At 47.0% G+C, this 26,849-nt stretch overlaps 1 protein-coding gene across 6 annotated transcripts in view; it reads left to right on the top strand.

The window, feature by feature from the left end:
• The window catches only part of ADGRB1 (adhesion G protein-coupled receptor B1), a 280,695-nt gene that overhangs the window by 161,189 nt on the left and 92,657 nt on the right, over positions 1 to 26,849 (top strand). For all 6 annotated transcript variants that reach the window (XM_068176081.1, XM_068175784.1, XM_068175859.1 and 3 more), the window contains exons 16-17: positions 403 to 505; positions 1,520 to 1,563. In XM_068176081.1, coding sequence (XP_068032182.1) covers positions 403 to 505; positions 1,520 to 1,563 — 147 coding nt within the window. The remainder of the gene's footprint in view (positions 1 to 402; positions 506 to 1,519; positions 1,564 to 26,849) is intronic.

Here is a 26,849-nt window from a genome sequence, read left to right as displayed (position 1 = left end):
ACATGTGAAATCATGGAATATTCTGAGTTGGAAGGGACCTGCAAGGCTCACTGCAGTCCAGATGAGCTCCCGTTTCCTCACGGCAGAGACAGAAAATGAGCCCAGGAATATTTCATTTCTGGGATAGATACAGACTCTAAGGCCAGTTGCTTTAGGGGTTGATAAGGTTCATAAAATGGTTTGATTTTGGAGGGATACATGTGGATTGGCTGTGAGGGGAGCCCAGAGGGCAGAGGTTGGGGTGCATCAGCAGCAAATGTCTTTGGGGGTATTTTATAATAATGAGGTCAACCCCTTCTGCACTGTGTACTCTAAACCTTGCACCACCAGTGATGGTTGCCACAGGATTCCCTGTTCCACAAAAATCCCTCTAAAAGCTCTCTATTCCCCTCTCCTCCCCAGGAACAGCACCGTTCTGAACTCCAGAGTCATCTCTGTGACTGTGAAGCCATTCCCTCGGTCTCTCCTCACCCCTCTGGAAATCGAATTCTCCCACCTGTACAACGTAAGTGGTTTCTGGGAACCTGCCCCATCCCATGGCTGTGTTTGCTTCTGCAGGGCAGGAATGTGTTGCTGCAAGGAAGGAGGTGGTTTTGATGGGCTACTGACATCTTTTTGCTGGTGCAGGACCCTTCAATCTTCCCCCCCCTCAAAAAATAAACCAAACTTCATTTCCAGAGCAGTAGGAGGGTGACACTACTGGCACAGGGAACATGGCCATTCTTGTCCCCAGTTCACACCATTTCACTGTGGGCATCGTCACACAGGAATAATTGTGCACTCATTAAAATAACTTGATGTAACAAGGTCTTCCTTGAGGTGGGAAAGGCAGGGGAAAAGGTTGTTCCCATTAATTCTGGAATATTACTGTTGTCCTCAATGCTTTTCAAGGCAGGCAAAAATTCCCTCCAGGTTCCTCTGCTCAACCCTAAGCAGATTTATGGGACATTTACATTCCCCAAGGCCCATCCTTGTGGAGATTAGATGCCCTCCTGAGGCTCTACAACATGAATATTAAGATCTGTTGTGTCTTTGGACTCTGCTGGAGGGATTTTCCAAAGCTGTCTCAGACAGCTGGAGTCAGAGGCAAACCTCTTCCAGGAGGCTTTAAACACACCTGACCCCCTCCTGCAGGGCTGTGCTTTTGTCCTGCAAAAGCAGAGGCTGTATTTGATCCACTTTCCAGAAGGGAGCAGCAAAAGGATTCTGTGTTAGAGGAGGGATAAGGAGCAATATCCGTGGGTTGAGTCAGGAGAGAGGCAGAGTCAAATCCCTCTGCAGTGCTCGTGATGCAGAACAAACCAAGGCACGTTTTATTCTGCCTTTTCAATCCCAGTCTGGCAAAAGCCATTCCAAGGATTTGGGATCCATGACAGCTCATCTGGTGTATCCCAGACACCCCATCCTTAGGGCAGTGGAAGGAGATTTACAAGCCCCACATTCTTCATTCCAGTCCAGACACTCCACAAACAGCATGACACTGATTTGTTTCTATTTTCCCTTTCTTGTCTCATGGCAGGGAACCACCAACCAGACCTGCATCCTGTGGGATGAAAATGATGGGTGAGTTCTGTGGATTTCTCTTTACTCTCACAGGTCTTTGCTTTTTTGGTTTTTTTTGGGGTGAAATCATCACAATTTTAGCAGTGATGTGTCAGTTCTTGCTCTCTATACTCAGTATTTTCTTTGCCCTGATGGGGAGTGCTTCTTCCTTCACATGTGCACTGCTTCTCTCTGTGCTTTTAGTGCTGTTTTGGATTTTTCCACATAAAGGATGCATGAACTGGGACCCAGGACTGTGGAAGTTTTCAGACTGAGCTCAGCACAGCTGTGCTTGGCTCTCTGCAGTGCTCACCCCAAATCATGCACCATATGGAGAGTAACAAAAAATCAGTTGCAAATATGGCCTGTGGAGGTGAAGTTCAGGTGATATGAACTTCAAATTGTGCTGTGGTGATATAGAAAAATTGTTTTTTTGCCAGAATTCCAGTGATGACTGGTGTTGTTCAGGAGGGTTTGAGTGATGTGCTTGTGGCCAGCAGGGGAAAAAAAACAATCCCAAGTTACCACAAAGAGTTGGGACCATAAATTCCATATGGGAAGTAGTTGTCAAAGAATGTGCATCGCAGAAAGAAAAAAAAACAACCACCAACCACTCTGAAAGTGAGGTCTTAAATCCTGAGTGAGCTTGACAAGGATACAAAGTGTTTGATTTAATGGTGGTTTTACTTCACTGACTTTTGCATCTCAGTTTGAGCACCTACCTGGCTCCTCTTCTGCTTGCAGTCAGTTCCTCTCCTTGAGATCTCAGACATTTGGCACATGCCCCTGCATTTATTATTATTATTTATTATTATCACCAGCAGCATCTGAAAAATTATTCCATTCTTGTCCTTTTATGCTCCATTAAGTAGCATATGCACACAGAGGCAGGCAACATATTTACACTCAGCTCAGTTCCTGTTGGTCTGGGATTAATTTGGCATCTCTGAGTGGATCCAAAGCAAAGCTGAAGAACCCAGAGGTTCTCTCTGCTTGTGGAATCACACTTGTGTTGTAGCCCAGGGCAGAACTGGTCCCTCTGGCTTCTAGTGAAAATTGCTCCAGCGTTAGAAGATGGTTGAGATGCAGGTGGACTTTTAAGACTTTAATAAAAGGGGATTTTATAATATTTTCTGTGTGCCAAAGAGTGTGTGGGTCAGCACAGAGGGTTGGACTGAGGGGCAGGGTCAGGAGCTGGTCTGCTCTGCTAGATCTGTTGTTTCTCCAAGCTGGAATGGAATTAAAGCCCTTGTAGAACAACCCAATTTTTGGCAAGTAAATGCAGGAGCTGGAACCATTGCCCCTTTTGCTCTGCACTCCATCCCATTGCTTTTGGCTTTCCAAAAGCAGAGAGGGTTGTGTCCAGGAAGATGAAGATGTTTCTCTGCCATGTTCAGACCTGGATTTAATTAGCTGCAGTCTGAGCATGAAATGAGCAAAATCCAGTTTGGGCATGGCTGAGGGACAGGGATGCCATTCAGGGTGGGTACAGGAACTTGTCAGAGCTGGCACTGGGAAGTGCCTGGTAGGTCACAGATGAAGGTTTGCCCAGTGCTGAGCATGGACTGAGAGGTTTGGATGGCATTTCTCAACTGGAGGCAGAGCAGCCCAGTTCAGCATCATCAGCTCTGCCTCATCCTAGAGAATGGTTTGGGTTGGAAGGGATCCTAAAGATCATCTCATTCCAACCATCTAGACTAGGTACAGCCTGCCCTGGGAGCTCTGGCTGCTCTACACTCTTCCTCTCAAGGCTCAGCAGCTTCTTGGGCTGCCTGTTGTCCCTCTGGGAGTGCAGGATGCTGGGATTTCTTTCAGTCTTTTATCATCCCTGCATCCTCATGGCACCAAAGAATGGGAGCTAAGAGCTGAGCAGGAAATTTCTTGGCACCGAGGCCACAGGTCAGTTTTCAAGGATGGATTCCAACCCCTCAGCAGATTGGTTGTGCAAATGCTGCTGCTAAGCCTCCAATTTCACTGTGTTTTGGGATTTTGGGGTGTGTGTGTGCATGCCTGCAAGTGTTTGCAACCAACATTTACAATCTTGAACAGCTGAAAAGCCCCAGATCCTGATGTCAGCAGATTTTTCTTGGACAATGTTCCAAAACTTAGAACTGATCCGGCGAGCTCTGGTGAGGGGAGCTGCCAAGCTGTTTGGGCAATATTTTAAAAGATGATTTGCACAACATTTTAAAGCTGATTTGCTACCGCTGCTGCCTCTTGGGAAAGTCTAATGAAAGGCAAATTATGCAAACCCTGTTCCTCAGTCCTGACTGCTCACCTCGAACTTGAACAGCGCTCTGGAGCTGTCGAGGGGTTTGAATCACAATTTTGGGTAATTGCTTCCTGCTTGGAACAAGAATTTTTGCACCATGGACTTGTTGCCTGGTATCTGCTCGAGGTCCTGATTGGTGGCTCTGTGCCAGGAAACCCCATGGTTCAGCCACTCTTTCGTGGTTCCCCGCTTTGCTCCCTTCTTTTCCTTCCTGCCACCTCTCCCTGTGGCCTGGAGGTTTTCCCACCGATCAATCTCATAAGGTGTTGTGCAAATGGGTGAAACTAAGGATGTCCCATCCCTGGAAGTTTTCAGGATCAGGTTGGATGGGGCTTTGAGTAACCTGGTCTAGGGGAAAGTGTCCCTGTCCATGGCAGAGGGGTTGGAATTAAATGTTCTTAAAGGTCCTTTCCAATCCGAAACATTCCGCGATTCTGTGAAATCCCGTTTCCCAGTTCTGACCAGTTTACTGGATTTACAACTTCATTTCTTTGCCTGTTCTCCCCCTGCTGCATTCCCTGTGCAGCCCAAGCCAGCCTGCTGTGGTGTTGCCTTCTCAGAAGATGCTGAGTCCCCTCAAAATTTCTATTGTTCCCCTCTCCATGTTCCTGCTCCAAGGATGGGTGGCCAGGTGGAGCCTCCCCACACTCACCGTCACTCACCTGAGGCTGCAGATCTTGGTGACCCAAATTCATCTGACTCCAGTGACCCAGCCTCTGGATTTAACCCCTTGCCTCCTGTGACTGAACAGGTACAGAGGCAGGAAACATGGAGCAATCCTCCCTTGAGAGCTCCTGCCTGTTTCTGCAGCCACCTGAGCTTTCAATTCCATCCAGAGCCAAAATCCTTTAAAGGCCACTTAAAATCCATGGGCTGTGAAGGGTTGGACTGTAAAACTGCAATTAGAATCAGACAATTATTTGGTGACCATGTGCTTCCTCAAAGATGGAGCTGTCGAACAGAGCACTTGGAAATAAAAAAAGAGGAAGAACCCTTGAGTGTTCATTCATTTGCATTTAGATGGATATTTAAGCTTGTAGTATTAACAATGGTTTTTTGATTTATTAATCCCAGTCCCTTTGAGTGACTCTGAGATTCGTGGGTGGCACCTCTGCTTCTCTTTTCTCTTTCCCTCACCCCCAACTCCTCATGGCATGAAATAAGAGGGGAGAAGATCAGGGACTAATTTCTGTTTTGTTGAGTGCTGCAAGTGTGATTAATGAGCTTAGCATGGGCTGGGTAAATTGAAAGTTGAAATCAGAGAATGATTTGGGATTCTCTGACTCTCCTCCAAGGGTGTTCATCTGGAGCAATTATTGGCTGCTTAGCCCTGATGAAGTGAAAACCCAGGCAGGATCTGGTCTCCTGCTCCCTCTTTCTCCTCCTGGCACAGGGTAGGAGTTGATAAATACAGCCATGGTTGTGGGCTCATGTTCTTGTGAGTTTCATTTCTCACCTGCCTTGCCCTGGTACACAACAGGGATTTCATTTGGCAAAGGGAACAGGGAGACAGAGCCAAGGTTTTTTACTGGTGGTGACAGCATCACTTCACGTGCCTTTACAACTCCCTGAAAGGATGTTTTAATGAGGTTGGAGTCAGTCTCTTCTCCCAGGTGACAAGTGACAGGACAAGAGGAAATGGCCTCAAGATGCACAAGTGGAGGTTTAGATTGGATATTAGGAATAAATTCTTCACTGGGAAGGTGGTCAGGCTTTGGAACAAGCTGCACAGGGAAGTGGTGGAGTCACCACTCCTGGGAGTTTCCAAAAAAAATGTGTGGATGTGTGTTGTAGATGTTGGCGAACCTAATGGGAAGAATGATGATGTCTGACTTATTTCAGAAGGCTGAATGATTTCTTTATTATAATTATGCTATGATACATTAATATACTGTATAAAAGAGGATACTAAAAACTACATGCTACTCTCTCTAACTATCATATCTAACTCACTCACAACTCATGACCTTGTTCTCTAGAGTCCAGACACAGGTGGATCTGGTTGGCCATCAGGCCCAAACAATCCACCATGATTCAACCAGGCATTCGCTCTAGGTAAACAATTCTCCAAACACATTCTACAAGACTAAAACAAGGAGCAGAAATAGAAATTGTTTTCTCTTTCACTTCTCTCTGTGCACCTTTATAAAAATCCTGAGAGAGAGAGAAATGTGCTTGCCACAGATGTGACACTTGGGGATGAGGTATAGTGGTGAGCATGGCAATGGAAGGTCAAGATTCGGGCGCGATGATCTTTTCCAGACTTAACAATTCCATGATTCTGTGGCTGCAGAGGAAGATGTGGGGCTATTTAGTGTTGCAAAGCAGACCTTCTGCCCCATGGGGCTGATGAATCTGGGTTCAGGCCATCGAAGCTGTGTTTGGGTGTTCTTTGAGCACGGGATCAGGTACATGAGGAGAACTGGTATGAGATGGAAAGGGACAGTCACAAACCACAAAGTGTGGGATATCTGACAAGGGCATGGATTGATGGGGCAAGGGGAAGTGGCTTTAAAGTGAAATAAAGTAGGTTTAGATTGGATATTAGGAAGAAACTATTTACTGTGAGGGTGGTCTTGTAACATTGGAAATTGGAATGCCCACGAAAGTCCCATCCCTGGAAGTGTCCAAGACCAGGTTGGATGGGGCTTGGAGCAACCTGTGATAGTGGGAGGTGTGCCTGCCCATGACAGGGGGTTGGAATGAGAAGATATTTAAAGTCCCTTCCATCCCAAAATCCTATGAAAGGTCTGGAGAGGCAATATGGGATCAGGCTGCAACAGGTGAGGACTGTTTATCCCCTCCTTGGTGACATCAGGGTCCAAGCCAGCTGAGGGCTTGTATTTTAGCCTCTGGTGCAGGAGACAAAATCAGGCCATGCAGGTGTGAAACCCAACCCCAGACACACAAAGAGTGAGATCCAGCAGGTCTGCATTGCCAGGGGAACCCTCATCCCACAGGGAACACCTGGCTCCCTCAAGCAACTCCACTTCTCCTCTGCCTCATTTTAATAACTAAGCATTATAATAACCAGGCATTACAATAACTGATCTTAAGAGGCCTTTCCAAATGTTCCAAAATATTTGCATAAAAGCTTTCTGCTCCTGGAAGAGAAAGCATCTTGGGAATCTGTGGTTTTAATTCAAGGACAGCCTCGGCTTCCCTTGGGAAAGATTGTTCCATTAATTAAAGCCATTCACCTACCTGACTTAGGAAATGCAAACCTCACTGTTTGGGAAGGTGACCTGTGCGAGCAAGGTTAGGCTTGGAGAACAAAACAGTGCCTCAGCTCTGGGGTGAGGTGAAATCACCTGGAAACTCGTGGTATCCTAAAATACAGCTCCAGAGGCTGAGGACAGTCCTGCTCATGGGGCTTTTTCAGACAGGAACTGCTTGAGGGGCAGGGTGTGGGTTGATCCTGGAGGTTCCAGAGACACAAACCACTGGGAGAGTTTTGAAGTGTCAGAACAAGTTTTTTTGGGGTGTTTTTGTTCATTTGCTTGGTTTGGAACAACTCAGAGGAGCCCCCAAAATATCCTAGAAGGAGGAACTGTATAATTTTTTCATAGGGTAATTGTATTCTTTGGTGTTTGTGGTCTGGATACCCCATGAATCTTAAAGTGCAGGTGCTTTGCCTGAAATTCCTGTTTTTTGGGTGGGATATTCAGTGTCTAATCTGCAGAATTCCAAGCTGTCTGAATTCCTGACTGCACATCCTAAAGGATAAAAAGAAAGTCCTTGCAAGGCAGCACAATGAGCAGGACACAATGTGAGTTCCATGTGCTCCACACCACTTGTTGAAAGAGAAAGGCATTAACTTTCCTTTCCTGTGCTTTTTGGGCTTTTTTGGGATTCCAGCTGGTCTGATTCCCTTTGGAGGGCATTTACAGCTCTCTTGATTTCTTTACTCCCCATCACCAGAAAGATGTCATGCAGGAATTGCCTTATCTCTAACATCCCACAGAAATAATTTCGCTCATCACATCAGTTAATCCATCTCCCAATGCCTGTCTTTTGAAGAAAAGCTTTCCAAAGACAAGAAACAGTTTCTCTTTCCCCCTGTCTGTCATGCAGAGCATTAATGACCCTGCCAGAGCTGTAGATCAGGCAGTCACACCCTGTCTGTGCTGACAGGGATGAATGATTCCCCCAGATACAGAGACTTCACAGAGTCACAGAATGGTTTGGCTTGAAAGGACCTCGGAGGTCCTGGAGTTCCACCTCGGTGCCATGGGCAGGGACATCTTCCACTGCCCCAGGTTGCTCCAAGCCCCATCCAACCTGGCCTTGGACATTTCCAGGGATGGGGCAGCCACAGCTTCTCTGGGCACCCTGTACCAGGGCCTTGCCACCCTCATAGGGAAGAATTTCTCCCTAATATCCAACCTAAATCAACCCTTTTTCATCTTAAAGCCATTCCCCTTCTCCTGGCTCTCCATCCCTTGTCCCAAGGAGCTCTCTTGGAGCTCCTTTAGGCACTGGAAGGGGCTCTAGGGTGTCCTTGACACCTCCTTTTTTCCACACTGAACACCCCCAGCTCTCCCAGCTGAGCTCCAGAGAAGAAGGGCTCCATCCCTGATCATTTTTGTGGTCGCCTCTGGAATCTCTCCAGCAGTTCCATGTCCTTCTGATGCTGGAGGCCTCAGAGTTGGACACAGTCCAGGAAGGGTCTCACAGGAGCAGAGCAGAGGTCACCTCCCTTGACCTGGTGGTCTGTTAAAACCCTAAAACCCTGTGAGAAATCAGTGTGCTGCTCTCCCCTTTGGATCTATTAATGACCTATTGCATATTAATTTTATACAAATTATATATTATATCTATATTTTACTGCAACAACCCAGCTGTGAAGGAGCAACACTGCCCTTCATGCGATCCCAAACATATTCTGGTGTTTGCCAGTCCCTCTGTTCCAGCTCCATTGCCCTTAATCAGTTCAATTCCCCACATCTTCAGCTGCAAATCCTGCCTTTCCCACCTGCTGCTGTGGATGTGTTGAGGGGATGTCAGTGAGGGAAGAAAGCCTTGTGCTGGCTACACAGGGGCATACAGGGAGGTTAATCTGAATATTCCCATTAGTTTCCCTGTGTTAAACCCAGATAGAACGATCCCTTAATTCAGCCTGTCTGACTGCACTCGCAATGTGCAGCCAGGCAGATGGAATTGTGGTCCCAGGAGGCTTTTTCTAGCCCTGGGTAAGAGCAGACAAAACAGGGCAATGCAGTGAAACCCAGTCACACCTCCAGGGCCTGAGGATTTGTCCCTGCTCAGCCTGGGCTTTGGGGCTGCTGGGAGCACAAAGAAGGGCAGATTTCAGGAGGCTGTTTTGCCAGACACCTCCTTTGTTACAAGGACACCTCTACCTGGGAGTTTTTACCTGGATTCCAGCTGTTTCAGGAAAGAGGTGGCCAATTCTGTCAGCACAAAGCAGCAGAGCACAGGGCTGTGTCCATCCCTGTTTGGGATAGGAGTTAAACTCCCTTGGCCTTTTCTGAGCTGCTTCCCAGTGGTCAGAATTGTCCATGGAACTGGGAAAGCAGGTGCTGGATAGTTCTCCAGTACCTTTCACAGCACACAATGCAGAGAATCTGAGCTGAGCAGGAGAACACATGGCCTTTGCTGCCTGCCAGCAGAGCAGGGCTTAATGCCTTTTGACAGAAGGGAAAAGGGGAGAGGACAGAGGATTCAGAGGCCCTGAATCAAATGTTCCCTTGCTTCCCTAGCCAGGTCAGGAATATGGGTGGAACAAAATAATTCTCTCTACAGACCTGGCAGAAGCCAGACACTGACACCTGGAGGATGCTCCCACTGGGAAGGGGCTTTGGGTTCAGTGATGTGATTCCCAACCCCAGCTCAGTGCTGAGGGTGAGAGCTGGAGCCTCGTGAGGTTCAGCATGGTTTCTGTGTTCACATGTGTTTGTGTTGTGTATCCTGAAAAAAAAAAAAAAACAAACAAACAAGCACCAGGAGCAGCTGAGGGAGCTGGGGGAGGGGGGGGGTGGTTCAGCCTGGAGAAAAGGAGGCTCAGGGGGAACTTTCTGGCTCTCCACAAGTCCCTGACAGGGGAGGAGGGGGCAGCCAAGTGAGGGTCAAGCTGTTTTCCCAGTTAACAAGCAACAGGACAGGAGGAAACAGCCTCAAGTCACACCAGGGAAGGTTTAGATTGGATATTAGGGAATATTACTTCATGGAAAGAGTTGTCAAGCCCTGGAACAGGCAGCCCAGGCTGGTGGCTGAGTCACCATCCCCAGAGGGATTTAAAGGATGCATAGATGTGGCACTTGGGGTCGAGGTTTAGTGGTGAACATGGCAGTGCTGGGTCAAGAGTTGGGTTTGAGGATCTTTTCCAACCAACAGTTCCGTGATTCTGTGGCTTCATCACTGTCTTGCCATCCCTGCCAGCTCTCCTGGAGCCATCTTCGTGGACATGCCAGGCTGCTGAGGGTGGCTTGTGGTGGAAGGCTTGTGGTGGAAATCCAACTTGACTTCCCAGGTTGCCTGAGGAGACTCCAGGCTGTAACAACACAGCCCAGGCATCTGTGTGTGCTGGTGGAGAGCTTTGGGTCACAGCTGCAAGCCTTGAAGTGTGAGGAAAAAAGCAGATTGGGGAAATCTGCTCCCTGATTTTGGTGTGCTCTAGCTCCAGTGACTTGACAGGGTGCAGCTTTGAACCAGCTTCAAGGCAGGCTCAGGTGCACGGAGGAGACACAAAGAGCTGCACCAGCAGAATGCTCTGCACCCTCTGTGGGTGAAATTCAGAGTGGAGTCACATTATCTCCATTTCCTTCTTTTCTGGATTGATTTATTCTGCCTTTATGGGCACAAGAAATCCTGTCTGGGTACAGAGCACCACTTTCCAAATGGTTCTGTCTCTGTCCTCTGGAATACTGTCTTTGCTGGGAGCTGAGGGCTCCAGAGCAGCCTGTGCATGATTTGAGGAAGGTGTGTTATGACCACAAGTGCCTCAGGTCCAGGGCTGGACAAAGCCCAGACCATCAGCACTAGGTAGATGTTTGAGCAGGTGATATTTTATGTTTTATCTTTGCTAAGGACACAAGAAGAAGTTTGCCCATCAGGTGTTTTTGTTCAACTCCTTGCAAGACTGAGGCAAGTTCAGATGAACTTCTTAGAATGCCTCATTTTTTAATGAATCCTTGAACTGCAAGCCAGAAACAGCAGTATCCACCACAACCAAAATAAATTTTGTGTTTCTAAAACTTCATCATAGAATCAGAGAATGGTTTGAGTAGAGAGGGACCTTCAAGATCATCCCATTCCAACCCTCTTCCATGGGCAGGGACACCTTCCACTACCCCAGGTTTCCCAGGGATCCAGGGGCAGCCACAGCTTCTCTGGGCAACCTGTGCCAGGGCCTCACCACCCTCCCTGTCAGAGTTCACAGCATTCCTTTGGCTGCTCCAGATGCCTCAAGACCCTGGCAGGGGGCTCAGGGATCTTGGCAACAAGTCAAAAACACCTGTGGCTTCGATTTTAGCCCATGGGAGAGGCTGCCAACCTTATCTGAGGAATTACAAGCCAAAAGGATTCGAGTAGTGTAATAAGGGAATTGACACAGGGTGAAAAAGTAGAATTTTTGGGTTTTTAGAATGTAATTCAGGGTTACAAGATGGAGGAATCTGGGCATGCCCTAGCCTTTTCTTCCTTCTTTTTGTCCTCCATGTCTCGGTGTGATAGTGACACTTTTCTATTGGTCTAGGATAGGGACACACTTTCCAACATAGATTTTAGGTATTGGTACGGGAACTGTAAACATGGTACACGTAATTTTGAGTATATAATGTGGAAGACGCACGGGGCTCGGGGCAGACTGCCATGGCTTCTTTACTAGGTGGACCTTGGCAGGTCAGAGAGAAACTATTATAGATAAGAAGAAATAAACAACCTTGAAAACTCAGCTTCACACATTCCAGACCTTTTCTTTGGCTGCCGGGCTAGGGAAAAAAGGACTTTCACAGTGTTGGGGTCTTGCCAACACGACCCCGACACCTCCCAGGGAAGAATTTCTCCTTAATATCTAATTTTATCTATTTTGTCCATTCTAGTCTCAGACACCTCATTCTCATGATGAGATTCCATGGGAAATGGTCAGGGTGCAGGCTCTTGAGTCCATGCCATTGCTCAAAGGTGATGGACTGGCAGGATGGACAAGGTAGGGCTGATGGATGTGGTGGAAAAAGCTCCTGAACTGGCACACTGCGAATAAGGATGGGGAAAGTTTGCCCCTGTTTTAAAGAGGAGAAGAGGACTTGTGTTCATTTTCACCTGACTGCTTGTGCACTATGCTAGAAGATGAAATGTTCTGCTAAAACAGCAGCAAAAAGAGGCCACTGTGCCCAGGATGCAGCCCTTGTCTAATGATGAACTTTCTGTGTGTCTGGGCAAATCAGTGTAAGCTTTGTGCCTCAGTTTTCCCCGAGTCTGCTGTGCTAAATAACATCAGACAGCTCTTCGAAATGTCAGGAAATCTGGGAGCAGGGAGCTCTTGTTAGTGAGCAAAAATAAGTATTCCTATTAATCACTGAGAACTGGTTATCTAAAGGTGAGTTTGATGGTCAGACTGGTCACCCAGAGGAGCTCCCTTCGTGTTTTTTGTTTTGTGTGGGCAGCAGGGAGTGTCACCATGTGAATTTTGGTCTTCATGAGGTAGAATGAGGAGACTCAGGGAGATTGCTCACGTGAGGGCACGAGACACCAACCTGTGCATCCCACCTGAGCTCTCCATGGCCTCTCAGCCCCCTGGCAAAGAGGATTAACAAAAACATGGAATATCCAGCCTGCTCTGACAGCCAACTTGATGTGGAGCTCGACAGATTCTCCCAGTGGCCATCCTGAAAGGCAATGAGCAAAACTCCCGGAGAGGACAAATCCTCTGTGTCCGGTCCATCAGATTTATTTGGATGCACTTTAACCCTCAGTCAGAAAAATAACTGATGCAGTGAGGTCAGAAAGACCAATTTCACGGAATAGAACGATTTTCAGACTTGTCAAGGCTCTTTCCAGGGCTTTGCAAATCCTTTAATTCAATTACAGCACTGACCAGTTGGAAGATGAGTGTTCATCTCCCAGAGCTCCCTTCTGCTTCAGGCCAGAATTGCATCTTCAGGGAGTTTAATGGACATGTAGAATGTTGGTGGGATGTCAGGAGGGGGTTTGCTGACTGTTTCTGAGGGAATAAATTCACCCTCTACCAGAACCTGGTGCATGGCAGGTTGAGGGTGGGGAGGCCATGGCACAGGGTGCCCAGAGAAGCTGTGGTTGCCCCATCTCTGGAAGTGTCCAAGGCCAGCTTGGACAGGGCTTGGATCAACCTCGGGTAGTGGAAGGTGTCTCTGTCTGTGGAAAGGGGTTGGAATGAGATGATCTTTCAGGTTCCTTCCAACCCAAACCACTCTGTGATTTTATGGTGGTGGCCTGAAGCCTGACCCAGCAAGAGCCTTGATCCTCCCAGATTTGAGGAGAGCCATTCTTGCTGCTGAGGATGGAAGTGCAGGTGATGCCTTGAGAAGGCTGACCTAGAACAGAGACTGGACAGAGTTAAAGAATAAAGTAGGGATTTATTAAAAGGCCTCAATGGATACACCCTGGGCAGCACAAGAGCCCAGCCAGGGCTACACCCAAGATGAACCAAAATGGTCACAAAATGCACGACCAGTCACGGGGTCTCACACTTCTATAAATTCTGGTCCATTTGTATATTGGAGTTAATTGTCCGATTACAGCTTTAGCCCATGAAGTCCTATCCTTCTTGTTTTTCTCTCTCCAGTCCGCCTTTTTTTGTGCTCTTGAGTCTGAAATTTGGATAATTTGTCCTTGGTCCCCAGCTAGAGAAGGAATTTTTTTGTTTACCTAGTCTGGGAAGAGAGCTTGCTATCCCCTAATATGAAGCTCAGAATTACACACTAAAGCAGCACAGAATCTGAAAAATATAAAAGCCAAAACCTGAGGCATCGCACATAGCAAAATGGGTGGGAATCACATCAGTCCCCCTCATTTTTGGGTGATGGATGCAATCCACCACCAGCCAGCCAAGGAGACAAAAATGGAAAGGGTCATACTTGCACTGATGAGTGATGGGCTGTCCCCAGAACCAGAACTGTGTCATTTTCAGGTGGGGAAGAAGAAGACCAGGGAGTGCTTTATCCTCTCTCACCCAGGAGGAGCAGAGCAGAGCCACAACTCAGCTCTCCTGCCCTCTCTCACGGCTCTGCTGGTGTCTCTGATTAAAAGTTAACTGTGGCCTGTACTGGGAGAAAAGGAGCCCAGAGGAGCTGGGATCCAAGAGAATGCTATTCCTTTTTAGCTGTGGTTATTATTTATTTAATGGTGCGTAGAGCTCGTGTCAAATATTAAGGAAGGAATCTTCAAACCTCAGTAAAATTCCTGATACAGGATTATCCCAGGGATAATCAATATGCCAGTGACTTTTTTTCACCCATAATCCTAGGCTGGGGCCTGGGCAAAGGGCTGTTGCAGGTTTTTTTTTGGCTGTCAGCTGGGATATCTTTACCTTTAATCTTCCATGCCAGCCCAAATTGAAGCTGCAGTAATGTATCGCTGCTGCTGGGAATTGTGTTCAGACAGATTTTTTCCAGTCCCGGAATCCCAAGTATTGGTCAAAACAGTGCTGGAGAGTTTCCTGACATTTAAAATAAGTTCCAAGGGACTGATTGGTTACTGGTGCTGATGAGGGAGGCAGAACTCTGTGATGCAAATGCCTAAAATCCAAGAAAAAGGTGTCTCCAGAGCTACTGCACGTGGAACAACACAAGGAGAGTGGAGGGAGCTCCCTGTGTCCAGCATTACTGCAGGATCTAGGTCCTGGCTGGGAAAATCATCCTTCAGCTACAAAGGTACCTGGAGGGAAGGGATTTTTGATGTCTAAGGTGTAATTTAAACATGCCCAAGACATGGTGATCCAGTGTGAATGCAGGGATGAGGAAAGCACACACATGGCTGTGGCTGTGTTGCAGTCCAAGGATTTTTTCAGTCATTAAAGTCGCACTGATGAGTGCCAGGAGAGAATTTGCTGCTCGTTCCCAGGAGAAACCACTCAGGGTGAGGAGGGAGATTAAAGATGTTTTGCATGAGACACATGGAACAGGGCAGGGGCAGAATCTCAGAATTGCCATTGGGATGGAATAGAATGGAATGGAATGGAATGGAATAGAATAGAATAGAATAGAATAGAATAGAATAGAATAGAATAGAATAGAATAGAATAGAACAGAATTTTCTGTTAAAAGGGACTTAAAACAATCATCAGCTCCCTCTGCCCCACCAGTTCAGGGCTATCTAAAAGTTCTTAAGAGGGTTTTCCAAATGCCTCTCAAACACTGACAGGCTTGAGACATTGACCACCTCTCTGGGAAGCCTGTTCCAGTGTTTGACAACCCTCTGTGTAAAGAAATGCTCCCTAAAATTCAGTTTGAAGTGATAATGAGGTGGATTCCAACATGGTGTTCCCAGGAATATCCTGTCTGTGGGACAAAAATGTTTTGATTTTTTTTTTCCAGGTAGCTATAAAAAGAACTCCCCTTCTCCACCCCCGCTTCTGGGCTGCTGTGTTTGTCTCCACTCAGGCATCAGCACCTCTCAAGTGTTGTCAGAAACGGTATCACAGCACCGGGCATTTCCCAGCTCATTTCTACTCAACTTGCTCAGTTTACAAGTCCAAAAGAAGCTTTTGCTAATTGCCAGCTCTGCCAGCTCCTCCTGGGATCTGGGATGCAGCTGAGGTTGTCCTGCCTGTTCTCTCTCCAGCAAAGAGCTGCTGCTGCAGTCTGTGGACCAGGACTTACATGACTCCTATTACTGTCATGCCCCAGCATTTCACAGCTTTCAGTGTGCTGTTATTGCAACTGGAGCTGAACAAAAAAAAAAAAAAAGTCTCCTTTTCTAGGTCACTTACAGCTCTGAATTTTCTTTCACATTTGCCTTCACCCAGATTAGTGTTTCTGGAGGGTTTAGGAGGGAGCAGTGTTGGTCCAATGACAAGTGTCACTTTGCTTTGGAGGCTTGCAGGGGTGAGGCGGCTTCAAAATGCAGCAGAACTGACAGGAACTCTCAGAACATTTTCTGCTGCTCTGAAGCAGGAGCGACGTGGGGACCCGCTCTCAGGTCCCCTGAACAAGGAGCATTTATTTTTGTCCTCCTGGCCTCCCCCCCTCCCCAGAAAAGCTTTCAGAAGAGGTGGCCTGGGAGCCCCCAGCTTGTGAGCGGTGCTCCTTCACTCTGACACCTCCTGTCATCTCAGGAAAGAAAGGAAGATCAAACAGGAGGATGGAGTGGGAGCTGTCACATCCACTGTACTTTTCCTGCTCAGTTCTGTTACCCTTGGGCAGATGAAGGCTGGGACCAGCAGCTTCATCCCTTTGGTCCTAACCTACCTGTCTGCTCGCTGCTCAGTCTGTGTGGATGACCTTGATTCACGAGCCAGCACTGCTGGCAGGGACATTTTGCATGGGCTGGGGAGGAAACTGCCAGATTTACACCTTAGCACTGTGGTTTCCAAACTTTTTTCCTTTCAAGACTCCTGAGTGTCAAACTAAATGTTCTGATCAACTTTCTCCACACACTCAGACCCCCTTTGATTTCCAGACTCTCTGTCTCTCTCCCCACGTTGTTCTGCTTCCTTGGTGGCTCAAGAAAGTTTCTTCTCTGCAAAATCTTCACTGTTTATTCCTTTATTCCTTATTCTGATGCTTATCTGCTTCTCTCCTCTGGACATTCCCCTCTGCCCACCTTCCTGGCTGGGATGGAAGGAGCTGCAGCAGCAGGATTCTCCCTTTTCCCACCCTCTGCAATCTGAGCTCCTCCTTTGGAGATTCCTGGCTCCAGGTGCCAGCTTGGCTTTCAGAGAAAGCACCCTGGCAATGAACAGTCCTGAGACAGAGGATAAAAGCTTCCTGCTGGGATTTCATCTGCATTTCATCTGTGATGGTGATACTGCCTGGCTTTATCCCTGTGCTCCCTGCCTCCCCTGGGCCCTGGCTAAGAGAGTGCCAGGAGGGTTGAGTGCATTCAGCTGTTACTGGCTTAATCCATGAGATATCAGTGAGGCTCAGGGGGACTTCTGAATTTCCCAGCTTGGGAGCTATAGACCCAGTGCTGATCCCTGCACCACAAGCCTTTGAGCAGCAGGAACTGGTTTTCCCTCTGGAAGGATGTTCCAGTGTGGAAGCAGAGCCCAGGGAATCTGTTCAGGTCTTCAGGAGGTGCAGAGGAAGGGCTGAAATGATCACCCTGCCAAGGGAGGAGGCAGAGATAGATGTGTTTGGCAGTGGTTTCTGTGCATTTTAGTGCTGGGCAGGTTGTGGTGGGGGTGGATGGGCAGGAAATAAAGGACATTTCACCCCTAGGACTGTGCCTGCTGCTGCACGATCAGCAATTCCTGCAAGAAAGGCCACTCCCGGTGCTGCAAAGCCCAGACAGGAGAGCGGAGACATTTTTCAGTAAAAATTGCTTTATCCAGCACAGTCATCATCAGTGCTGCCTTATAATTGGCAAGTATTTAATTAGCTGAGGAATATTCCACATCTTCTCACTAAGTGGGAAGTCAGAAACTCCCTTTGGAATGAATGCTCTCCCAAACCTGTCACTGCACCTCAGCTGAACCTCAGCACATAAAGCACAGCAGACAGTTAAGTGCGAGCTTGCACAGATGCTGCAACATCTGTCCAATTTGGGAAAGGTGGGTGACTGAAGGTAGGGGTGTCACTGAAAGTGGGAATGGAGTGGAGTGGAGTGGAGTGGAGTGGAGTGGAGTGGAGTGGAATAGAATAGAATAGAATAGAATAGAATAGAATAGAATAGAATAGAACAGAACAGAACAAAAGCCAAGTCCACTGCCTGGGGTTTTTGGGGAACTCTCTGTCCTTTCTGCTTCCAGATGTACAGAGATACAGCAGGATGGGGAGGAGAGAGGAGAAAGCCTAATGAAGAAATATTGCTGGGAGTAGAGAGGTTTCCACCAGCTTGTACCTCTGCAAGCATTTTTGTTAGCAGAAAGTGGCTTTAAAAGGTTTTGATAGCAATCCCTCTTTGCATGAGCTCCAGAGGGACCGGCAGAGCGTTTGGGTACCAGCGTGGCTTTGGTTAAACATATTTGCAGTAGCAAGGCTGGGAAAGGACTCCCCCTCCTCTCTCGTGACCTGCTTTCCTGAGAAAAGCACAAGCAGATCCGTGTTGCTCAGCTCAGCACCTGCTCCTTATTCCTGCTCCTTGCAAAATTGCTGGGGTGCTATGGCTCCACGCCTTTCCTCCCAGACATCCATGGCAGAAAGGCAGGAATTAGAGCAGACCTGAGCACTGTCATGCAGTCCACTTAAAACCACTGGGATTGCATGGCAGGGGAAATCTTCCTGCAGGAAAACCTCTGCCAGCTCTGCAGGTCTGGAGCTTGATTTGTGTTTGCAGCTGCTGCCCATGCGGGCTGGAGAAGGGAGGTTTGCTCTGCTGTTTTCTAGCTTCACTACAATCCTCTGCTTTGCTGCCAGTGGCTCCCTGCATCCCTGAATCCCTGCATCCCTGCATCCTCACAGCTGCCAAGCTGTGCCAAGTTACCATTCCCGGCAGCCTGGCAGCCTGAATCCAGCTGCCTCACTGCTGCTGTGTTCCCACTCCTCCCGAGGGATCTCACCCTCTTCCCTCTGATCCATCCGGGCCCTGCCCACCAGGGAGATGTTTACATCGACCCCCCTGGTGAGACAACATTAGATCAGCCCCCAGGAGGGCTGGGAACGGCATGTTCAAGGAGAGGGGGCAGCACGATCTTAAACATCAGCATTTATTTATTTATTAGCATTTATTTAGCCATGGCTGTGCCAGCCCCCTCACTGCGTTAGCATCATCTCGATTTCCCACAGGTTTCCTCCCCTGTGCAAGTGCAAATCCAAAGCAAAACCTCTGGATTCCTTTCTACACCCATGTAAGTAAGAGCAGGAGTCATGCTGGTCCCGTCAGAGTGGGTTTTTTGCCGTTTGCTTTGCATTTTATTTGCCTCCCTCCCTCCCAAAACTTGTAATGAAGCGGCATTTCATGTGACAGGACATTTATGGCTGCTCCAGGCACAGCATAGCAATGAGGAGGTGGTGCAGCATCCCTGATCCAGGATCCAAATGACCTTCAGGAGCAGGCAGATGTTGCTTTCCAAAATTCGAGCTGGGAATGAGGGAGGCATTCCACATGTTCAAGGAGCTGCCAGCTCAGCTTCACTTGGCTGCTCCACTCCCATGAAATGCTCATTTCATGGTGTGCAGAGGAAGAGAAGTCCAAAGAGAAAGGAAGGACCAAAGAAAAGCAATGGTAGAGAAAAAAGTGTGGTGAGCTGAGCTAACACTGGCTAAACCTTCTCATCTTCAGAGCAGCATCCCCATGTCCCTGTGTGGCTGTGTACCTGTGTTGTCCTACTCTCACCTGGCTCAGATCTCTCTGGTGTTCTGCTGGAGGCTTGAAGTGCATGTTGAGTTTGATTTTGATGTTTCCCTGAGGTTCTGCTCATGGGAATCCTGCCAGGAACAGCAAGGCTCAAGGCTGTGTTTGTCACAGGAGAAGGGTTGTACCATAAGGGACAGGTTCACACAGCCAGGTCATGGCTTCCACATCTTTGGGAGTGTCCAAGGTCAGGTTGGATGTAGCTTTGAGCAACCTGGTCTAAGTTGGTCATTGCTCATTACAATGAGCTTGAAATGCCCCTTCCAACCCAAACCATTCCATGCTTCTTTTGTGGTTGCCCCTAGGTCCATATCACCCAGGAAACTCTTATTAGAATGTTTGAAAAAAACACCTCAGGGTTTTAAAAAAATGAACCTCACAACCTCATCCAGTTCCTCCACCCGCCTCACTCTCCCAGGAACAGGGTCTTAGATGCTCCAGTGGAAAATGTGAGTTGCTGGTGCTAAAAGGAGGTGGCAATGCATTAAAGACCTTTCTCCCAGTGATCCCGGGACAGGAATGTGCAGCAGTGCAAAAAACCTGGTGTGCTGTGATGGGACAAGGATCCTCTACTCCCAGGGCTGGAGCCCAGGGGTGAACCTGCTCCACCTGCTCCACTTTGATGGGGATGTTGGCTGAGCTGTCTCTTTCTTGGGGCTGTGAAGGAGCAGGTGTGAAAGGTGTACTCCCATGTTGAGCTCACCCACTATTCCTTTGGAGCTGGCTGGCAGGAGATAAATTAGGAAATGCTCAGTGAGCAGACAGCCCCAAAGGGCTCAGCAGCTCCCCTGGATTCAGAGTGATTTGAAAATAGCCCCAGAATTTATCTGTACAGTGCCAAACCCTTCCCTAATGACTGCTTGCATCCCCTCTCCTTTACTTCAGTGCAGGGCTTTCAGCTTTTTAGGGTGATTGCCTTCCCTTTGCTTTTAATTCCCCTTCTCAGCTGGAAACACCAGAGCGTGAAACCATCCCGAGTTCTTAGGTCCAGATATCTCTGTTACTGTAAACTAGCTGCATCTGTGAAAACGTTATTCTTAGGAGATTTGTGTAGGTTTTGTGAAATGCACTGAAGCGATTTGTACCTTTAAAGGGCCGCATTTCCATCTTGGTTACAGTTAATCTTTAATCCACCATCTTCATCTTTGCCTGCAGCACCTTAATTTTGCTTCTTGATTTAATTTCTTTTACCGTCTGCTACCTCCTCCCATTCCCAGCCCCTCTGTCATCCACCTGATTTATTTTTCTTTGTCTCTTTATCCTCTAGCCCTGTGCTCAGCCATTAAAATGTTCTGATTTAGGTTTCTGAGAAGCAGCATACCCTGGAGCTGGGGTTTTGGAAGCGGGAGAGCCATCCTTCTTCCCAACCTGGCCCTGGGGCCTCCTGTGCTCTCGGAGACAGGGCTGGGATGTCGGCAGCACTGTTTGTTTGCTCTTTTGGAAGTGCTGTTTAGAGGTAGACAGGAGGCAATCTGCCTGGCTCCATCCCTGGCTTTGCCATGGAAAGCTGGGAAGAGCATCAAGATGGGTATTTCAGAGAGGGGGAGTCTGTAAAACAGAGGGCACAAGGGACAGGAGATCTGGATGAGAGCTGGGACTTGCAGGCTCTCTGTTCAGAGCTAGCAACAAACTTTCATCTCCCTCTCTCCTTTCAGTCCCATGCACCAGAAATTTTGGGTTCAAAATCCCCAAGTGGACAATTCCAAAATCCCCAAACCATTGCCAGGGTTTGATGTAAGCAACCATGGGGTGATGGTTGTGGTCATGTCAATCCTTCTGCTCCCCTGAGCTCTGGCTGATGAGGTCTGGTTTGGGGGCTCTGAGGGATTTTAGGCTCAGCTGGGGCCATCCACGGAGCTGGAAGTGCTGAGCAGCAGACAGGACATGTGAGAACAGAGGATGTGAGTGAGACATCTCCTCCCAGGTGTTTTCATTGCTCTCCCAGCCTTTAATCCAAGTGCATTTGTACATCCTTGAGCAGCCAAAGGGAGCGTTTCCAGCTCACTCACTCTTGGCTGCAACATCCTACATTTCTATTGGCACCTGCTATGCTCAGCAAAATCATTCCCTACCTTGTTTTTTTCATTCTTCCCATCTTTCCCATGAGGCTTGAGCATGGGACTACGATATCCTGGTGCAGGAGATGGTGGATCCTACTAATGCACTCGGTTCTTTGGAGGATTTTCCCTGGAATATTTTTGGTACATGTGGCAAAGCTGCTGCTTATCCCTTGGGTGCATTGATTGCTGTTTTCTGTGAAAACAAGAAAATTTCCCAGTTTCTCACGAGTGATTCTAGGATGACTGGCTCTTATTCAGGGTAGAGAAAAAGGATTGCCTGGACCAGCTACAGGTTAATTCCTGATGTGGAGCTGAATCCTTTTTTAAACAGAAAAGCAGAGTCCAATCTTTTGGGCCATGATCCAGTTTGATCCTTCCTAGCTGGAGAGGGAATAACTGCAAAACCAGCCCCAAGTCTCTGGCATCTTGTGGTAATTGGGAAATCATAGCAGGAAAGCTGACATGGAGGCTGAGGGAGTGAGCAGAATATCTGTGTGTCCAGCTGGAACATGCACACAACACGCAGTGTTTGCTCAAACAGGCAGTTTCAGGAGGGTCCTGCAGGGTGGTACAACGAGGGGACAACAGCCCAGCCCTGGCTCCGGTACTTGCCATGCAGGACCTGCCAAAACATTTCCATGCAAGCTCAAGGACACCCAAGGAGCTGCCCCTGGAGAGAAGCATCCTGAAAGTCCTGGATAAGCAGCTGTGAATGTCACGTAGGGGTGGGAGGGAGGCAGATCCATCACTTGCTGCTCTCACCTTGTCCTCTGCTGGAAAGCAGCCCTGTATGATAATGAGAGCAGCCATCCTCCTGCTCATCTTTCCATCCCCCTTTTGTCCCACTGATACACTTCCCTCCACTTGGAAAAATTGGCTTCAGAAAGCTCCAACTTCTGCTTACAATATTTTCGCAGTAGCTCCTGTTTTTGCCTTTTCCCAAGGTGATCTTGATGCCCAATGAGTTTAGGCAAGACAGGGAAAATCCCAACACTGGAGGGATTTAAAAGATATGTAGATGTGGCACTTGGGGACACAGTTTAGTGGTAGGTTTTGCAGTTCTGTGTTATCAGTGGGACTTAAACATCTTCTTCAACCCAAACTATTTGATGATTCTATAATTTTTATTGTTCTGATACTCTGGTAGCAGAGAAGATCAAATGAAGCAGTTTCACCCCAAAATATATCTTATTTATAAAATTTATTTAGAATATTACACATTATTAGAATGATTACACATTTATTTACAATATTACATAATTTTTGTTTTTATTTATAAATCTTCTTTGCAATCTTTCTCATAGTTCCTAATCTAGGAGTTATGGCCTGGATTTCTTAGACTGAATGGATTCCAGAAATACTGTAAAGGTGTTTTTGGCTCTGGATAGCAATAAGAAATTTAAGAGCAGAGGATAAAGACTTGGATGAATAAATTGTTGATCTGTTGTGAAAATAGACTGAAAGGAGATTTTTGCAAGGTGGGTGTCAGATATTTCTCCCAGGTAACAAATGACAGGATGAGAAGAAACAGCCTCAAGTTGCACCATTGGAGATTTAGGTTGGATATCTGGAAAAATTTCTTCATGGAAAGGGTGGTCAAGCATTGGAAAAGGCTGCCCAGGGAAATGGTGGAGACACCATCCCTGAGAGAGATCAAAAAATGTGTGGATGTGGCGCTTGAGGACATGGTTTAGTAGTGTACATGGTGGTGGTTGATGGTTGGATTTGATGATTTAAAGGATCTTTTTCCAACCTTAACAATTCCATGATTTGATGATTCCATGGAAGCAGTCCAAGGTCATCTTCTGCAGCCACCGCCATGAGCTGACCTGATGATAGCACAGTTTGCAGTGTGGCTAAATATGAGAATTATTTTCCTTTTTTCTTCTTAAAGCCATGAAGCTAAGGGATTATAGGGAGCTGTCAGCTTTTCTGTTTCTGTTTCACAGGGTTCTGTAGAGGAACTGGAAAATGTCATCCTTTAAAAGGAAAAAAAATACACAGGACAAAAGGACTTCAAATATGCCTTACAGGAAAAAAAAAACCACAAAAAAATCCCACCAAAAACCAACAAAAAAAAACCACCTCAAAACCAAAAAAAAAAAAAAACCCAAAAAAACAAACAAACAAAAAAAATCCCTCATGATACTTCAAGTTCTGGTCCTAACTAAGTGCTGTGGGAGCCACCAGATTTGTAATTATTAAACAACCATTAAAACTGGGGTAATTCAAACACAATGGTTTGGATTGGAAGGGTTCTTAAAGATCACTGAGTTCCAAGCCCCTGCCATGGGACAGAAACTACCACTATCCCAAGTTGCTCCCAGCCTGATCCAGCCTGGCCTTGGACACTTCCAGGGATGGGTCAGGAAGGAATACTCCCCTGAGTTTGTGATCAGGGGTTTTTGAACTGGTTTGGAACATTGTGACACCTCACAGGGATTTCCACATCAATTTCTGATTTAGAGACCACAGGCACAAGGCCGAGTGCCTTTGGTTTCTCCATTCCTCCTCTGCCTAGGCCATGGTGTCACATTTTCTGTATGAAAGTTCTGACACGTTCAGGATTGTTCAGTGGAATATTGAATGGGACAGAGGAATCCTTCTGGGGGCTCATCCCAATGAAATATCTGTCCTGTGGGAAAGAACTTTGGCAGGGGAACACAAGGAAATTGGCTGTGGGCCCAGTGGCAAATTTCTCCCCCACCTCACCCTTCCATAAAACCACAGAATGGTTTGGGTTGGGAGGGACCTTAAAGATCACCCAGTTCCATCCCCCTGCCATGGGCAGGGACACCTCCCACTAAACAAAGCTGCTCCAATCCCCATCCAACACAACCCTGACTGAAGCAGCTCCTTGGAGACCAATCCATGGCACAAGTTTCTCCTTCAGGATATGATTCCTGCATTTCAGGCCTTCTTCTGGAGCAGTGCAGTGGGGATGTAAAGAGGGAAAGTGCTCATTAATTCTCCACCACAAGCTCTGGATTTGAAAGGCAGGAGGCAAACCCAGGAGGCTGATGATGGTGGGAAGTGCTGAGCTCCCTCTCTGGTGGGATGGCCTGGCCTTGTGATGAGAATCATTAGAGCTCAGCATCAGCTGCACTTCTGGTGCCTGAAAAGATTATCTCCAGATAATCTTCAGGGTATTTAGCCAGCCATATGCTTTATTTCAATGGTAAGATCTATTTCTTTGTGCATTTGAACATTGTTTATGTTAATTAAGGCTTCAGACTAGAGGCTGCATATGGGCTGTTCCTTCTTTTTTTTTGTTGTTGTTGTTTTTTTTTTTCCCCTGGGCCTAATTTGCAGATAGAAAGTAACCTTTTCCTCTGAAAATGCTGCAATTCAGCTTGCTGTGCTCATGAATTCACAGCTGGGCAACGGGCCTGCTTGTCACCTCCTTATGTCTTTTCCTGTCCCTCTCTTCCACACGTACATAAAAAGGAAGTCCCAAATATTCCTAATTTCCCACAGATCACGGAACTTTTCTTAAATCACTGTTGTCTTGATTCTGCTTCTGTCAGTTCTGAAGGAAATCACCCTAAACACCTTGAATTAGGGGTCTCTGAGAAATAAAATCAAATTATTATTTCTGCTCTGATTTAATTTCCTTGCACCAAGCAACTGGATCAAGAGTATGCTTTTTCTTCCTTTTCCACATTTTCCATTTTCATTGATTTTTTTTTTTCCTAAAGAGCTAATTTAATAATAGCTGCTACTCTGATGATTGATCCTTTCAGACTGACAGAATATTGTTCTGTTCAGTTCCAGGCCTGTGTTCCTGGGGTAGATGTGAGAAAAAGGGCTAAGCAAAACTTGTAAGGAAAGTGAGTAATCGGAGTAGTTGAGCAGGAAGTTTTATAGTGTTTTTTGTTTTTAATTTCTGTAAAGAAACCAGGAAACTCAGCTAAGGGATGTGTGGATGTATTTATTGACTGCTTATTCCAATTATCAGAGCTCTGTGAGTGCCCTCTTATACGCCTGTATCCATTCCCATCTCCTCTGTGTGCTTCAGTTTCCTTTTCACAGAATGGGTTGGGTTGGAAGGGACCTTCAAAGTCATCTCATTCCATGGGCAGGGCAACCTTCTACTTTCCCAGGTTGCTCTAAGCCCCATCCAACCTGGCCTTGGACAATTCCAGAGATGGGGCAGCCACAGCTTCTCTGGGCACCCTGTGCCAGGGCATCACCACCCTCACAGGGAAGAATTTCTTTCTTCTATTTAGTCTGAATCTCTCCTCTTGTAGTTTTAAATAATTCCCTTTGCCCTGTCACTCCATTCTCTCGTCCAAATTCCTTCTCCAGCTCTCCTGGAGCCCCTGAAGGGGCTCTAAGCTCTTCCTGGAGCTGGACATTCCCAGCTCTCCCAGCTGGGCTCCGGAGCAGAGGGGCTCCAGCCCCTGAAGCATCTCCATGGCCTTGTCTGGACTTATTCCAACAGGTCCACATCTTTCCTGTGCTGAGGATCCCAGAACTGAATTCAGCACTGCAGGTTGGGTCTCACCAGAGTAGAGGGGGACACTGCTCTCCCTTGACCTGCCCACACCGTGAGGATCCAGCCCAGGAGCCCAGGACACATTTGGCTTTCTTGGCCTTGAGCTAAAAATAAGGTTGATGATGCTTGATTTCCTTAAATGAATGTAGGGAAATTGCTGGGCTGTCCTTTATTTCATTGGAACTTCAGATTTCATTTTTGAGCCACATGGATTTACCAAACTTGTGGTACATTTCAAATTCAGAGGCTCAGAAGTGCAGGATTTGTCCAGCAGGTTTGGTTTTGCTCCAGTAAGCCTACACTGCCTTGCTGGATGTGTGAGATGTCTCTCAGGATTTTCAGCAGCATAAATGAGAGCTCAGACCATCTTTGAACCAGTGGATTGATCACAGAAAGGGAAAATTATCTCTTGGATAACAGAATGACCCCTGTGAAAGAGTTTTGCTGGTTTTATTAAGTTCTTAGGAAGGTCTCAACTAAGCAAAGCGTGATCACTGCTTTGGTACTGAGGGTGTCCAAAACATTCCAAGCAGCTGCAGTGTTAAAGATTGATTTAAACCCATATTTAGCTTAGAGTTTAATGAATTTCAACATTTACCTCTCTGGCATGAGATCCTTTGTAACTGCTGTAGCAGCCAATCAAAGATTTATTTTATTTTATTTTATTTTTAATCACCCTATTTTTTTCCAGAGCTGAAAACCTTTTCATGTCCCTTTCTCTTAGGAACCCTCCACTCTTTAATTCAGCCCCGAGGTCCTGCACAAACAGTGACTCTGACACACTTTTTGCAGAAATAGGATTGCAGGGTTTTTCTTTGTGTCCCGGGCTATTGTGCAGAGCCAAAGCATCTGAAAGGTGCTTTGGGGCAGCCTTTAGCTGGAAATGAAAATTGCTTTTGGGAATCCCACAAAAAGGATTAACTTTGACTTCATCTCTGGTTTGTTCTCCAAATTAATAATCAATCTGCCAGCTGGACCCATGCCAAGCACTCTCCTGGTTGGAGAAGGGGGAATGGCCCGTGTGAAA

The sequence above is a fragment of the Anomalospiza imberbis genome, chromosome 1, assembly GCF_031753505.1.
Source record: "Anomalospiza imberbis isolate Cuckoo-Finch-1a 21T00152 chromosome 1, ASM3175350v1, whole genome shotgun sequence".
NCBI lineage: Eukaryota > Metazoa > Chordata > Aves > Passeriformes > Viduidae > Anomalospiza > Anomalospiza imberbis.
This window is presented reverse-complemented; position numbering and strand designations above follow the sequence as displayed.